Source organism: Pinus tabuliformis, chromosome 4_1 (genome assembly GCF_031772625.1).
Source record: "Pinus tabuliformis cultivar Carrire ecotype Pingquan chromosome 4_1, CPIR1, whole genome shotgun sequence".
Taxonomy (NCBI): domain Eukaryota; kingdom Viridiplantae; phylum Streptophyta; class Pinopsida; order Pinales; family Pinaceae; genus Pinus; species Pinus tabuliformis.
Genome location: NC_142303.1, coordinates 270,712,536 through 270,728,921, shown reverse-complemented (window position 1 = coordinate 270,728,921; position 16,386 = coordinate 270,712,536). Strand labels below are relative to the sequence as shown.

The 16,386-nt window shown below is 39.4% G+C and overlaps 1 protein-coding gene across 1 annotated transcript in view; it reads left to right on the top strand.

Moving 5' to 3' along the window:
• Positions 1-16,386, top strand: part of EDA25 (CCAAT-binding factor) — a 327,784-nt gene that overhangs the window by 188,814 nt on the left and 122,584 nt on the right. Inside the window, 1 exon segment of the mRNA XM_089419585.1 lies at positions 10,941-11,033. Within this exon segment, the coding sequence (XP_089275711.1) occupies positions 10,941-11,033 (93 nt within the window).

Sequence of the window (16,386 nt, the reverse complement as noted above, 5' to 3'; positions counted from 1 at the left end):
ACGGTCGGTTTGTGAGATATGGTCTGCCCTAGTTTGATAATGAAGCCGCTAATGCTGATGCTGCTGATCTAGGGTTTGCTACTGCTGATATGAATCATATTTATTGTACTATTTCTCTCTGCTGAATTATTGAAGATAAAAGAAGATTTGATCAAAGGGTTTCCCCACACATTGTGGGGTTTGTCCCTGGCTAGCCGCCACATCTTCGTGCCTACTCAAAATCAAACTTGTTATGCTTTTAGTTGGATTAGTGTGATAGACCTCAAAAGGGGGATCACTCCATTCTTTCTTTTCATCATCACTTGTGGATTTCAACCTCCTCTAGAGAGCTCGACTTAACCTTTTTGCTATTCGCTACTTGTGGAGATGTGATATTTTTGAAGTTGTTGCTATTGGAGACTAGTTTATGTATTGAAGATGTCTTTTTGGGATTGAAAGAAGGCAATTTCTTGGAAAATTTGTGATTATAATTGCATATTTTAATGGTTTTTCAAGTGATAAATGTTTGCTAGGGTTTTTTCTCTTATTCCATGTCTAAATGCATATTTTTATTGGAAAATATTTGTTAATCATTGCATGTTGAATCTATTTTCTTTGAATGCCATAAAAGACCTCCTAGAGAGCTTTCTTCTAATTAATTTCTTCCCTTGAGAAAAATATAGTTAGGGTTTGCAAGCGAAAAGCGAAAACTAGGGTTTTCCTTCTTACTCCATGCATATATTTGATATCTCTTAAATTTAGCCTTAAAGACTCCATCAACCAAGTAGGGAAAGGCACCAAGCATGTTTGTGGTGGTCCAAATTCACCAAAGCTTTTATCTTTTCCTTCCTTTCTATTTTGCTAAGCCCATTAAGGCAAGCTGCTAGGGCTAGGCCATAGGGCCAAATTCAACTAGGGCCTTAAGGAAGACACTGAGGTTATCTTGGTTTGATCACACCTTGATTGGTCTTATAAACTCAAAATCTGGCTCATTTCATCATGAAATTTTCCCTAATAGGGTAGACATTATCAACCCTAGGCAATTCGTGCCCTATAAAACCCTAATCTTAATCAAGGCTTCAACTTAGGGCTTATCTTGAATTTTTTTCCATCTTGTTTTGTTGAATTTATCATTAAGAAAACCTTTTCTTCATGCTTGTATCACTAGATACTCTTTGTTGAGCCACACCTTGAGACACTAGGTATGAAGCATCTTTTAAGGCTTTGTTATGGAATGCTATTCCTTTATGTAGAAAATTTTAGGTGTGTTGTAGCTCCCCTAGTTTCAATGTGTTTTACACATCATTATTTAATGCCCAACCCCATGCTTCATTTTCACATTTAAACATGAATATAAAATTTCAACTAAAACACTGCTAAGCTACCACTACTTTCACTTTTACTTTTTAGCTGATAATAAACAAGCATGCACACAATGTGCACACATAAATTTAAGACTGATATTTTTGGTCAATCTCAAACACTAGGAAAACCCCAAAGGGGAAATCTAGTTTGAAGGAGAATTTTATTTGCTTATCTTGGAGAATTTATAGTAGCGTTAATTACACATCAAAGTACTTATCTCTTCCCTTGAAACATGTGCCACTGATAGACTTTGACTGCCTGAAATGTTGAAAATTGGGCAGTTTCGAGATGAATTTCCCTTGGGAAATCTTTCTGCCCCGAAGGAAAACCAATAGACCTCAAGCAGGATCAAATTTGGTCAAAAGAAGAATTCAATTTGGACAAAAGGAAGTTATTATTGATATTATTAATTAATGTGATAAATTGGTTGGGCAAGCAATCATTAATGACACCGAATTTGAATTTATATTTCCCTCCAAAATTTAAGTCGACCATCCTAAAGTGTCAAGTCGGCTAACCCCAAAAGATGTGACCTTTCACACATGGGACTATAAATATGTGTCTGTCATCCTTCATTTTGGCTTATGGAATTTCGACCTTGTGAGGCATCCTTCAACTGTTTATTAGGGCACTTCTCTGCGATTCATTTAAGGCATTCAATGCAGTTTGAAAAGGGTTACATTTGCGACCAAAAGAGGCAATCTTTGCGGCCTACTTGGAGGCATCTCTGCGGCTTACTTGGAGGACATCCCTGTGAATAATTTAATGTGATCTTTCTTTACTCAATACGCTGAATGTTTCCGTCCTTTGGAAGGAGGGTCGAGCCCTAGTTTGGAAATGTTTTGTAGGCATTCATGTGTCAATCTTCAGTGATCTAGTTGCAGGATATTGGAGGGGTAAAGTACCAAGGATAGGGTAGATATTGGCATGATAGGAGGTCTGGTAAATGTTAAGACGAAGCTGCATTCCATGGGAGATTAGCATAGATGTTTGAAGAAGATTGGATCCTAAGAATATGACTGCATTACTGTTGGAAATATTGACAGGGGGGGGAATCAGTATTTCCTTAGCAATCAACATTCCTTAGTATTCCTTTTTATGATTTTCTTTGATTGACTACTTGGGGGCTCAAGGGGTTTGAGCATGATGTGTAAGGTATAGCAGTGAAATCCCCGTTTTAAGGTGGGGCAGTTCATCACCCACCAAGGGTTGTGACAATCATGGGTTTATATATGATGAAAAAGGCTCATAGAACCTGTAGGAACGAGGGTGATGGCGATGATGATGGGGTAGAGCTCATGTATTGGCTTTTGCCCACGTGATAAATTTTTTGTCCCGACCATCTTTTGCATTTTGTGGTACTTTCCCTGTTGAATGTGGCCATATATGATTTTAACTTTGGTTTCAACTGCGTCAACCTTCGGGCTTCATTCCAGGCCATGACTCAAGGTGTGGGCAAGGGGAAGGGGCAAGCTAACCCTATGTGGACCCAATGGAGGAATGTGGACCTAGGTGGGAAAAATGATGGATGGGATAATAATGAATGGAAAGAGGGTAAATTGAGTGGATAACGGAGCGGGACCACACAACCAAAATCAGGGTTTCCTGTGAAATACCATCCCTAGAACCAAATGGTTAGTAAAAGAGATCCCATGGGACTAGAGTACAAGGTTAATTCCTAAAAGGGGTCTGGGGGACAAATGCACAGAACTAACCCATTCTTTCCGCCAAATCCCCCCATTAATCCATACCCAGAAGTGTCCATGATAAGAAAACTACAATACTTAATTTCCAAATGACATGGCATACCTTTAGATTTGGGAGGCCCACCTTCAAACATACGATCGTGGCAGATGGGCGAGGGACCACATGGCTGGATCAGGTGGCGAAGAAGATGGCACAATGAGTTAGCTGGTGGCTGCAAGGGCCTGCCGCCTGCTAGCTGCCGATTAAGGACCATCTTGGAGAAAAAAGTTCTCCTAGGGATATCACCCACAAAATGGTGGGTAACAATACCTATAGGTTATGTAGCACATGATAACGCTACTAGGAAAGTTTTGACTAGTGAAACACAACCCTTATAAAACCCTTCAAGACTCGTGGGCCTTGACGAGTCATATGTCGAAACAAGTCACTCTCATAGAACCCGTGCATAAGACACTTACCCGCGCTAACTCGCATAAGAGTCACATTGGCTTGTTGATTCATGTACGACTTGTGTCAAACTCGTACGGACTTGTACAAGACCCGTCCTTGGCACTCAATTTTGATTTTTTTTATATGTTTTTTGAGATCAGGTGGAGGGAAAGGGAAAATGGAGGGAGTTTGTATTTGCCGTGCCTTATATGGGTCATTCCTGATTCTTATACGAGTTGCCGAATCAATAGCCAAATGAGTCTTATACGAGTACGAGTCGTGCAACATTGGTTTTGAAACATCAACATGTTAATTCCAATTTTTGATAATAAACACAAGAAAGCTTTGAGACAATACATAGATAATAATTTACATTGTATACAATGGATGGTTGTCATTAATAATTTAATTAGATCAATCCCATCCAACTCTAGGTGAGAGTCCTCTTTGAACAATATGATACATAGACTATATAGCATGTTCTCAAACAATGTACAATATTCATTTACCACTGTAACCAGATGGGAACTTTTAAATTTTAAGCCAAGTGTCAAGGAAGATGACAAGTTGATTAAGATGCAGATTTGAAATATTCAATTGATGAGCACATAGAGCCATTTTTTGACATGTAGTTAGACGTACCGTACATCATCATATCAATAGAGTGATCATTGATGAGACACTCAATTTTGTATTAACAATTATCCTTTTTGTATAAAGCATGGTGCATCAAGATTTCAATCTTCAGATTTATGAATTAACTAATGATTTCAGTTCCAATGTTGTCATTCATGAATGACTTTGATTTTTAAATTTGAATATGTTTTTTAAAATTAAAAAAATATTAGTGTATTTTGTATACGTGGCATTTCCCCACCGTATTCGGATCCTGGCTTTTCAAAAGTTTGGTGGATCTGTATTCGTAATTGAATCCGGATCCGTATCCATTTTCGTTTCGTGGTAACTTAGCTCCAAATTTCTCGGCCCTCGAAGTCAACCAACAACCAAAGTGAACTCGGCCCCTTTTTCTTTAGATTTCAAGCAGCATGTGAACCCTTTGTAATATTACTCGATGAACAAGGGAAGAATGAAGGTAAATCGACCTTCCTTTAACAGTAGATTCAACCTCTTTAGAAGTGCCAACTCGTTCCCCAAAATATCTCAAGATGAGGCCTGTATGAAGATAATATGAAATAACACAAGTCAAAACTTAAAATCAACTGATAACACTTCTAACTTCTTTTTCCAAGATATTATTCTCCACTGAAGCACAATGGCGAAATTTGAGTGATCCCACTTCCGAACTAGCCAAGTTGTATAGTTTCAACACCGAAACTAGCAACCAACAATGAGGGTTTCCAAAAACCCTAGACGCTTTCTCAAGAGCTCTCCAAATTTCTTTTTCTTAAGTGAGCAAAAGCAAGAATAAGGAGAGACTTCTCTTTTTCCCTTTTTTATAAGTTATAACTCATTTGCCACTTTTGCCACCTTTTTACCTTTCTATTTTAATAAAGTGACTTTAGTGAGTTTTCTCACTTTATAATTTAAAAGTGACTTCTGATTAGCCTAGGACCTTTGACCCCCTTTTTACCACTTTAAGCTTTTGCAAGGTTTTTTTCCTAGGCAAATTGTGTTCCCTTGATTAATTTTTTCCGCCCTAGCCTATGGGAACCTTATTAGACTAGCGGAGCCTTTTCCTTATGTCTCCTAAGCGGATGGGCACATTACACTCATTTACCTTTGTATGATGACTTATCTAAATCCTGCAACCTTTTCCAGACTGTGGCAATGCCTTCACCATCTTGCACTTGTAGTGGCAAATCATCAGTAATTGTTAGTGTATTGACTGTGACAGCATTGTGATTCTTGTCGTCATATTTCTCTTGTTCCTTCTGGTCAATAACATTTCTGATACCTTTAACAATGACCATATCCAAGAGGCAGCCACACATGCTGTTTCCATGCACTGAATGCAAGCCATTAAATCTATTTTTTTGAGCACCACAAGAATCACCAAAACACTCAAAACTTTACCTCAAAGTGTTACCTGTTAAGCTGTTCTCTTCTATAAGTCAGCAAGCCCAGCACTTTATTGCTCTACTAGTGTGGTCAAAACAACCCTAACACTCTACCTTCACACCTGACTTGTAAACTACAGTGGCACAGAACAAATGATGTAATTACATCAAGTATGTAGAGCTCTGTTTGCCGAACTTAAAGATAAATGCTTTTTCTGAAAATCCTGTTCTGAAAACAATTTAAACTAAATTGAAAATAAATTACCTCCAACAGTGGAACAAACCAGCAATTACTTCATCTCTAGACTGGTCAAAATCAGTTGTATGAAATTTCTGCCAAGATAAAGGAAATTTGCTCCAAAAGAACAGACTTACTGTGTCTGATTGTCCTTGGGTACTATGCTGTTGCAGGTTTCCTTTTATCAGCATCTGTGCCTGAAAATGTGAATTGGAACCTCAACTGCAGTTCTGTTTCTTCTTTGTTTTAGGATTCTGTAGATCGCATTTGTTAAGTCTGCCTACTGTTGAAGTTCAATTGCTGCTGTGTATATTCTATCTCTGTTCATATTGTATCCCTGTCCGCTGCAGGATGTCAGAAGCTTTCCTTCTGTATATCAGACTGCCACGGATGTATCTCTCTGCTGCATGCTTACAATTCTCTCTCATCAATGCAATTCAGATTCAGATGTTCATTGTATTGATAGTTATTTCTAAGGTTGACCTTTATGAACAATATAAATATTAATTTGTGAAAAGCTTGCATCTTTTGACTTGAGTAGGTTTTCTGTTATTTTGCCAATATCAGTTTGATTTGTGTGCCTAGTGCCTGAGTGCCTTCTCTGTCTGGTGCAGTCTCTTAGCTCCTTCACTTTCCTTCCCCAGATTCTTATATAAATTTTGTGTCCTATAGCAATGTTCCACCAAGACTCCGGATGGGGAGACGCGGGTGCGGGGAGATGCACAAGGGGGTCGTGTGGAAGTACTCGCAAATTTTAGGGAAATTTAGGGGAGATGGGGGGATGTCGGGGTATAATTTTTTTTTTTTCATATCTATATATATATATATATTCAATTTCATATTCAATAATGAAAGCATAAATACAATGATACATACATAATTGAATTAAATAATGAAATACATTGATCCATACTCATCATCCTTACTAATACATACATGATTCATCCATAGACCACGAGATTCAGTAATGAAATACTCTGATCCATATTCATCATTCATTATTCACCATTCTAGAATCTACATTGATTTAAAAATTAAAATCATCATTCATCATTCTAGATGCTAAATTGATTTAAAATTAAAGTTCATCATTCATCATTCTAGAATCTAAGTAATACTAAGCAATATAGACTATAATAGATACTGAAATCTGAAGATTGGAATAGTAAATTGATATAACCAAAACTCAAAAACAGTGGAGTGATGAGTCTAAAATTCACTGTGAAGTACATAGAGGGCTTGGTGCTCTTGATTAAATACTAATTCCATACTTTTGAATCATTGACCGGAAAATCCACATCATTTTTGTACCAACGTTTCAAATCCCAAATGGGATCCATCATCAGGATATGAGAATGATGATGACAGAAGAGCAGCAAAGAAATAATAAATAGTAATGTAAATCTGCTGCTCTTCTTGCTATCCTCACTCTCGATTTTTCGAGTAAAAGGATATCACTCCAAGTATCCCCTCCGTACTGGGAAAAGATTATGGATTTCAGAGATCTGTGGCTTGAATCTTTTGAATCATTGACCGGAGAATCCACAGTTTTAACATTTTTGTACCAACGTTTCAAATCCCAAATGGGATCCATCGTCAGGATATGAGAATGATGATGACGGAAGAGCAGCAAAGAAATAATAAATAGTAATGTAAATCTGCTGCTCTTCTTGCTATCCTCACTCTCGATTTTTCGAGTAAAAGGATATCACTCCAAGTATCCCCTCCGTACAGGGACAAGATTATGGATTTCAGAGATCTGTGGCTTGAATCTTTTGAATCATTGACCGGAGAATCCACAGTTTTAACATTTTTGTACCAACGTTTCAAATCCCAAATGGGATCCATCATCAGGATATGAGAATGATGATGAATTCCATACTTTTGTACATGACAAAATGCAATGGAAACATTGCAATCCATCGAATCCTGAATTCCTGAAAAACTGTTCAGCCTGTTGGATTTTGAGTGAGATCTAAAATTCTGCTTTCTACATATGCAATCCAATGAGATCGGAACCACTCTCAAACATCTTGAGTCATTTCATGGTAATGTTAAAAATTTAAGTAAAAGGATGAATCTTTCATTTTCATCATTTTACTTTAAGAATTTAACATTACCATGAATTGCATAGCATTAGTAGGGCAATGTGGTCAAATACTAGGTTTCCCCTGTCATAAATCATTGTTTACAAGCAAATTTAAGGGGGGGGCACATATTGTTGAAGTTCGTAAGTCTACTTAGTTAGAAACCCTCCATGCACTTTATCTGATTTCTTCCTACCTACTTGCTATGTTACTCACAATGTAAATACTGAAAATAAACACTAGTGCATGCTCAACATATTACAGATCAATAACTAAAGGAAATAGAAACAATCACACCATATGACACAATTATTTTTGGACCAATGTCCCCAGAAAAACCCAATGTGGGAAAACTAGTGCAGCTATCTGAGGGTTTTCTTATTAGCAATATCAGAGTACAATCTGGGTGCCGAAACTGGCCTACCCAACAGAGAATTTCCTTGGCAATAATACCTCTTAGTTTCTGACAAATCTCTTGGCTGAAACCCTGGATAATTCTTCTGGCAGCTCCTCAGCACCAATCTGCCCCAGAAACCCTAGCGTCAGCCTTTTATGGACTGCGTCAGCCCCTTTCTGCCCAGCGCTGGCCCTGCGTCACATCGGATGGGTTTGCGTCAGCCTTAGAGGCCCTCAGTCAGCCCTCTGGCCCTCTACGTCAGCAATGCTAGCCTCTCAGAGGCTCTGTGCAACTCCCGACTGCCTCTGCGTGGCCCTGCGTGAGTCCTGGCTGGCTTTGCGTCACCCTCCCAGCTACTCCGCTGCTCTCCTGACACTATCTCTGCCTCTCTGTCTCTTTGTACTCAATGCCCCTTCGCTGCAACTCTCGATCACTAATTCTATCTCTCTTAGCAAACCCCGCTCTAGAAAATAGAATGACTAATCACTCTAGTGTGCTCTCCAAGTGACCCTCAAGCCCCCTTTTATACTTTTTTCGTTGACATATCAACGGCCGAGATTAAGTCCCTAATCAACGGCTAATATTAGATCTGGCGTGATTAATGTCTTTTGGACCATTCTAACACAATTTTATATTAATCCACATTAATATTTTAATTTCCTTATGTTTAGACTTAGGGACTCCATTAAAAATATTAATTATTTTAATATCTCCTAAACTGTTTAGAATCTACCCAAACACTTCCTGGGTATTAGAGATCTCATGTGCCCCAACCTCTCCACTAAATTTCGTGGCTGGAGCACATCTGATGCTACCACAAATCAACACATAACCCATTTTGAGGGGGGATGCCCAAGCGTCCCCCTTTTGGGGAAGTCGTGTCCCCCACACTAGGGAAACGTTCTCCCTGCGTCTCCCAAAAAGGGGGATGTGGGGAAACGTTTCCCTAGATGTCCCTTGTCTCGGGTGCGAGGGGTGTGCGCACCTGACCCTGGGGGACGCGTCCCCTTGGAACACTGTCCTATAGCCCCACCTGGTTTCAATTTGTTTTACACATAATGTTCAATGGCCACATCCCATGGTTAATTGCTGATTTGAAAATGAATATAAATTGTAATTAAAACACTTGGAACTACCACTATTTTTACATGCAGCTGATAATTTCACAAGCATGACAATTTGGACACTGATTTTTGGTCAACACGACCCTGGAAAAAGCCCGAAGGGAAAACCACTTAAGAAGAGGATTTTATAATTCTTTTCTCAGAACTTTTACAACATTAATTAGAAACACAATATTTATTTCTCCCTTGAAATTTGGGTCAGTCCTCGAGAAATTTTGTGCCAGTCTGGAAATGCGTGCCACTGTCCAACAATCACTGCCTTGGAAATTGTACCACTGTCAGCTCTTCTCTTCACCGAATATGATGCCACAGGACTGACAAATTTTCCCTTGAAAATCGTGACTCTCTGACAAATCTCTGCGTCGAAATCTGTGCTGTCAGACTGACTCTTTCTCCTCGCTTTTCATGCTCTCTGCCCAGAATTTTCTCCTCAGAATTCTGGCCTGTCAGACTGATTTTTCCTCCTTAAATTTTGGGATGCTGGTCTGACAGATCTAGTTCGAAAAACTTGCTGAAGCAGCCTGTCTTCTCCTCGAAATGCATGCCTGGATTTGACCTGTACTTTGGTCTGCATGCCACTGTCACAGCCTTGAAACTTGAGCCTGTGTGTGGTTTCTCCTTGCTGTAGATAGGTCTCTCCTTCAGCAAAAATGGCTATCTCAGCCTTCTCCTGCTCTTCCTCTCCTTTTCTGTTCTCCAACACTACACATGAAGAATGAGCTATCCTCTTGCCTTTTTCCTCCCTTTTAGTCTCCTTAATGATGAGAAGCTCTATCCCTAAGATCAAGGGCTGAGATTAGATCTCAGTTTATCTTGATCAAGGTTTGATATCTAATCTCCCATTGACCCTTCTTATGTCTCTCCTTTCATTAATGAGCCCCTCTAGTCAGTTTAATAACTTTTTGTACCATGTACCTTGTTCTCAAAATGCCACTTTAAAAACATAAAGTCACTTTACTATTATAAAGTACATGTACTTTTAGTACCTCATAAAGTGACTAAAAAGTCACATGACTTTAATAACCACATAAAGTCGTACTAAAAAGGTGGGTTCACTTTGTGTTCCTAGGCTTAGGCAAATAACACTAGGAAACACCTCCTTGGTACCTTTTTCAACAATTCTTGTCTCCATGGGTTTGATACCATGTTAGAGAATCACACAAATATTTAGACATTGATATGAACCATATATGGGAAAATATCAATTGTGATTGGATCTCATTAATGAAGAGATGTCACAATACATGACAGAGGATATGTAAGTTGTGCAAGTTACACAATGTCTTTTCTCTAATTTGCTATTTACTTGTTACATCATTAATTCATAATGCAACCTATTTCCTCATATAACATGATAAACATAAATTGATTTAATGAACCGAGCAAATGCCTATTACATTTATGTGTTACACTAACAAAGTCAATACTTCTAATTTTTGAAAAAAGCAGTTGCCCTTGTTCAATTCTTTAGTTCAATATTATTAAATGACTAGGCTCTGTTTTTACCATGCTTTTACATTTGTGGTTTGAAGTTCTTTGATCCTTGTGATCTGGCTGCTATTATGCCCCATTAACATTCTATCATGATTTCTGTAGGTCATCTTTTTAAATCAAATTCTGCTTAGTAATCATGGTGATGGACCGAAGCTGGCAAGACGTCTAGTTGACATATACTTTGCACTATTCAAGGTGAAGTGTTTAACTCATTTTGGATTGAGTTTTGTGCTTAGCATATGCATCACAGCAGGGCATTAGATTTTCTTTATTCTTTACATATTTATAGTTATGTGATTTAATAAACATGAATCACCGTTGGTGGTCTAGGCAGCTGCAGTCTTTGAGGTACATCTTTTATGCATTACGTTGTAGGTGCATGAAACATTATGAGTAGGTCCATAGATAATGTTAATATGGGAGACAAGTGAAAGCATTGCATTGACTATGTCTTGACAATCTATTATCTGATGACATCATAGGTGTAACACTGTTTTGACAATTCTATTGTGGGAACATGCATTACTATGCCTTTGTTCTACATGGTCATGTTTTCATCATGTATTTGTTGAATATATCTATTAGTTATTGGTCCCTTATCCCTCTAGGATACATTGTTGATTGACCGTTTGGCTATGTTTGGGAATAATAAGGATTGTTAGTGTTAATATGATGTGATGCTCAGAGTGGTAGTCACAAAATGCCATAGGAAATCATGGGTAAAAGAACAGTGCCATATACTCATGTTATCGCTCAAACTAGCAAGGGTCCTAGGAGGGGATGCTATAGAGCAACTACTAGGTCAAGTGACAACAATGGAGCAATAGTCCACTGTCAACTCAACTATAGATGCCTGCTCTTTACACACTTTCAATGATGGGATAAGAGGAATCACAAGGATGAATATAGCAATGAATGGATGGAGAGTGATTCCTAAAGCCTATTCACAAGAGAGACTCAATTAAATTGCATTACTTGCTTGATAAGGAAGGTGACTGGCTCTCTACGAAGGGCTAAGAGGTTACTTAAGCTTGGGTTTGGAGAATATCCCTTAACAAGAAGATTCCTAGATCTAAGGATCCTTGTGGAGAAATGGCTTCTATGCAATACTTGTGGAATTTGAGTCATAAAGTTGTGGGACCACAAAGAACCAAAGCGGACCCAAACTAGGTTGAGGATATGGAATTGATCAACACTAGAGGGGCTTGACCTGTTTAGGGAGGAGAATAATATCAAAGGACAATTTTATTTTGAAATACAAATGCAATGACCCAAGTGAGGACTCTAACCAAATCAACTTAGGGAAAGAGATGGTTTTGCGGCTAGAGCTTGCTATATCTCAGGATTCCATCGACGGATTTGCCTCAAACTTGGAGGCCCTCTTGAGAAAACTCCAACGCAGTAGTGGACCAGAATTCAAGGGTTTTAGATGGCTACAAAGAATTTCGCTTGATGCCCTAGGTGACCTACTAGGGTTAGCCTAGAAAGAGGGGAAAACGTGAGAAAAATATTCGTTTGAGTGACCACCAAAAGGCTAGATTAGTGCCTTGCCCTGGGAGAGACAAAGTCAAGGTAATTTTGAAATTTGGAGAAACTTTTACTCAATCAAGGAGTCCTTAGGCAACTTCACATGACAAATTAGGGCATAAACTCAACTACCAAAGGATTTTATACTTCGATGTATTCATTGAAATTAAAACCTCTAGGAACATTCATTCATCATACATGACTCATGTAATGTATGCAACACTTCAAATGTCCAAAATTTCCACAATTTCACATAGATTAGGGCAAATTTCAGATGTAGAGAACAAAAATCCCATACATTATTCATGTGACAAGATAAATGTAAAGAATAGACATGAAAAAGAGCACTTACATGTTCAATTAATATATCCAATCATCAATTCAAGACAAATTGAAGCTCCAAGCCCAAGAGAATAACAACAAAATTCATTCATGAAACCAAACTTGTCCTCCAAAAGGGAATGTGAAATTCTCATAAGAGCTACTAATCCAATCCAAGTGATTTATTTATATCCTTCCTAAAGAGTTTGATTTTCCTAATTAGGCCTAATTAAGCCCCAAATAATAAAATAATGTGCAGTAATAACATCCCTTGGTGACAAGCCCACCAAGATAGCTCCATAATACAAAAACAAGCTTCTCAAGAGGGCAAAATAGTAAACATGATGAGTCATTGGGCCATTGAGAAGGCCTAGTGGAGTCCAAAGTGTGCCAATTTGAGAGAATGAGCTCCAAACGCAGTGATCAAGGGGTTGGCTCCTTGATATTCATGGAAGTCAGATGTGGTCTCCCCAAGTGGGTGTGGGGGCACAATGATATCCTCATGGGTCTCCAAGTAGATTGACAATGCCTGCAAACCATATGTAAGGGCTAGAATGATGACATAAGACCTCCCTTTGTCTCCCATTGTGAGACACATCCTTGTCTGGGCCTTTGGAACGTCTGCCAAGTGTATCGTACAACTATGAAGCTAGCTAGGCGTGGTGATCTAGGTGCATAATCTTTGTCCAAAAGGTGGAACACGAGCGGTCAATGAATGGCGCTAGGGATCCATGAAGTGCTCTTTGCTATGGGGGAGGCCCATGGTTCTCAACTCTCACCTTACAAGTGCCAATGTGGCCCTCTTGAGGGCTTAGATCTCGTATGGGGAGACCAAACCCCAATTGGAGACCCACCCACAATCTTGCATAAGATCTAATGCATCCCCTTGCCCTCCAATACAACAAATCATTAGAGTAATAAAGTAAAAGAGCTGACAAATCATGGAATCAAACGGACACTTCATGGTGGCATGCCCTTCCATAGTGGGCTTTGGCATGTGTAGGTGTCTCCAAACTCAATAAGGGGGTTAACCAAGGATCATATTAGGTGGTTTCAACCTTTAAAAAGGGTGACACGTCCATGGTACATCCATCAAGTGGTAGGTGGCATGTGATATAATGATGAAATGGAGTAGGGATAAGGGAAGTCTCCAAGCCACATGCCATGGTGCAAGGGTAGCTATAATAGGGGAATCCCACACTTGGGTATACGAGTGTAGGAGGGAGAAATCGTGGTAGATGAGTTACCTCGACTTTTGTTTTTCCACCCTTCTTCATATGCCTTTTCCCTTGATTGATTTTTCTTCATAACTGGTCGGGGCTCCAAGGGATGAGAGCATGATGTGTAGGATACAATCGTAGATACCCCATTTAAGGTGGGGCAGTTCATTGCCCACCAGGGGTTGGGACAATCATGGGTTCCTTAATGATGGAGGGGGCTCATCTAGGGCCCACAGGAACCAAGGTCATAGCCATAGATAAGGGGTAGAGCTCATGTTTGGATTTTGCCCACGTGCTAAATTTGTATGCCCCTACCATCTTTTGTATTTTATGGTACATTTCCTATTGAGAGTGGCCAAATTATGCTTTTTGTTTTCTTTTTAGCTGCATCAACCTCTAGGGCATTGTTCCACGTTCGATCCAAGGTGTTGACAAGGGGAGGGGGAGGCTAATTCCTTATGGACGTAGTGGACAAACATGGACCTTGATGGGAAAAATGATGAATGGGTTGTAATGAGTGGAAGGGGGGCGATGTATATGGTATGAGGAAGCTGGACCACACAAGCAAAATCGAGGTTTCCCATGTGGTGACATCCCTAAAGCTTGGTAGCCAATAAAGGAGATTCCATAGGACTAGGGTACAAGGTTAACCATCAAATTGGGCATGGGAGACAAGAATACAAGCCTAGTCCACCCTTTCTGCCGAATCCCCCCACTAATCCATGCTCAAAAGTGTCCATGAAAAGTAAACAAAAATATCCAACTACACAATTTAAAAACCATACCTTCGGGGTTTGGAAGGCCCACATTCAAACATACGATCATAAAAAATAGGCAAGGGATCACATGGTTGTCTTAGGTGGCGGAGAAAATGGCGCATCGAGCTATCTGGTGGCTGCAATGGGCTGTTGGCTAAAGACCATCTAGGAGAATTTCTTTTCTCCTATGCATATCACCCACAAAGTGGTGGGTAACATTTGGCTCTAATTGGGACATGATCTCTCAGAAGAGTGCACTAATGTACTCGAACGGGGAGGTCATGAGAACACCAACAATATCTTGGGTCTGCAGACTTGTCACCTACACATATCACAAATCGTGCACATGGGGCAACACGTTTTTGTAGCGTATAATGATCGCCCATGCTTATATTAGGTCGAAAAAGTCAAAATAAAATTTAAATATAAATGCAAGTTTAATCTAAATGTTGCTAATCTACCATGCGAATATCATATGATGTTAGTTCTAATGTGAAAATCAATACGCAGTGCATCCTACCCTAACATGCATATGGTACAAGGTTAACACTAAGTGTAATCATAAAACTAGTGCAACCAACATATCATCAAATCAATATAAATATGCCTTCCTATATGATTACTCATGGAGCAAAACCCAAAGGGAATGTGGGCACAATCACATGGAGGATGATGTAGGCGGGAGGCAGGAAAATATAATATCCATTCTATGTAAAAGGAAGTCCTAGAAGGGGGAAATTAATTCAATCTAGAAGTGCAGAGCTTTCCTTCTAAGCACAAGATGGAAGAATGAATGATCAGACTCATGAACTCCCTACCACAATAATTGTTCTTAATATTATGCTTTGTGGATGCCACAATAACAGGATGGGAGGGGAAAGGAGGGCGAGGGAAGGAAGGAGTGCAACAAATGGGTTGCTCAATGTGATGGTCACATTGGAGAGGGGTGGTTATGGAGTGATCATAATCCTAAGGGTGTGTCTGAGGAGGTAAAATATATTCAATGAGGGACTCTTCCTTGACACTATACTTAGAAGGGGGAAAGGGCTCATGGTCACTTGAGATCATATGACAAGGGGTGAGGGAATCACTTATGGATGACTCAAAATGATGAACAGGAAGGAAAGGCGACGAGGGAAGGTGAAGTATTGTATTCAACGAGATTCTTTTCCTGAAAATCAAAGCCTAAAGGCTTAAGTGATTTTAATATATTGTTAGAATCACAAGGAAGGTAGGCAGGAGTAAGGGCCCTATCGATTTCATTATCATTAGTATCAAAGATAGGGTCTTCCCTAAAAGGAGAATCAATTACTTCAAACTGCCCTCTTTCATGCAGGGGAAGATAATGCCCAAGAGAAATAAATAATGCTCGAGAGAAAGGAAAGACCAATCTCAACCTCATCGTCCTTGGTGGTGTCATAAATGGGAGCACATTCAAATTGAGGACCAACAATTTCCCATTTCTTCTTTTCATGTGGAAGTAATCTCCGAAATGGGATCACCTTCCCCAAGGTTCTCAACTAGAGAGTCATCAGGAGTAATATCCTTGAGAAAGGCAAGGTTAGCCTCAACTTCACTTTCCATAGACTCATCCTTCCCAAACATGTGTGCTTAAAATCATCTTTTCCATCATGTGGACCCAAGGAGGACTCATCTTCCTTCTCATCACTTAGATTCTCAACGTCCTCTCCAACCTGTTCATCTTGACTAATGAGACCTTCC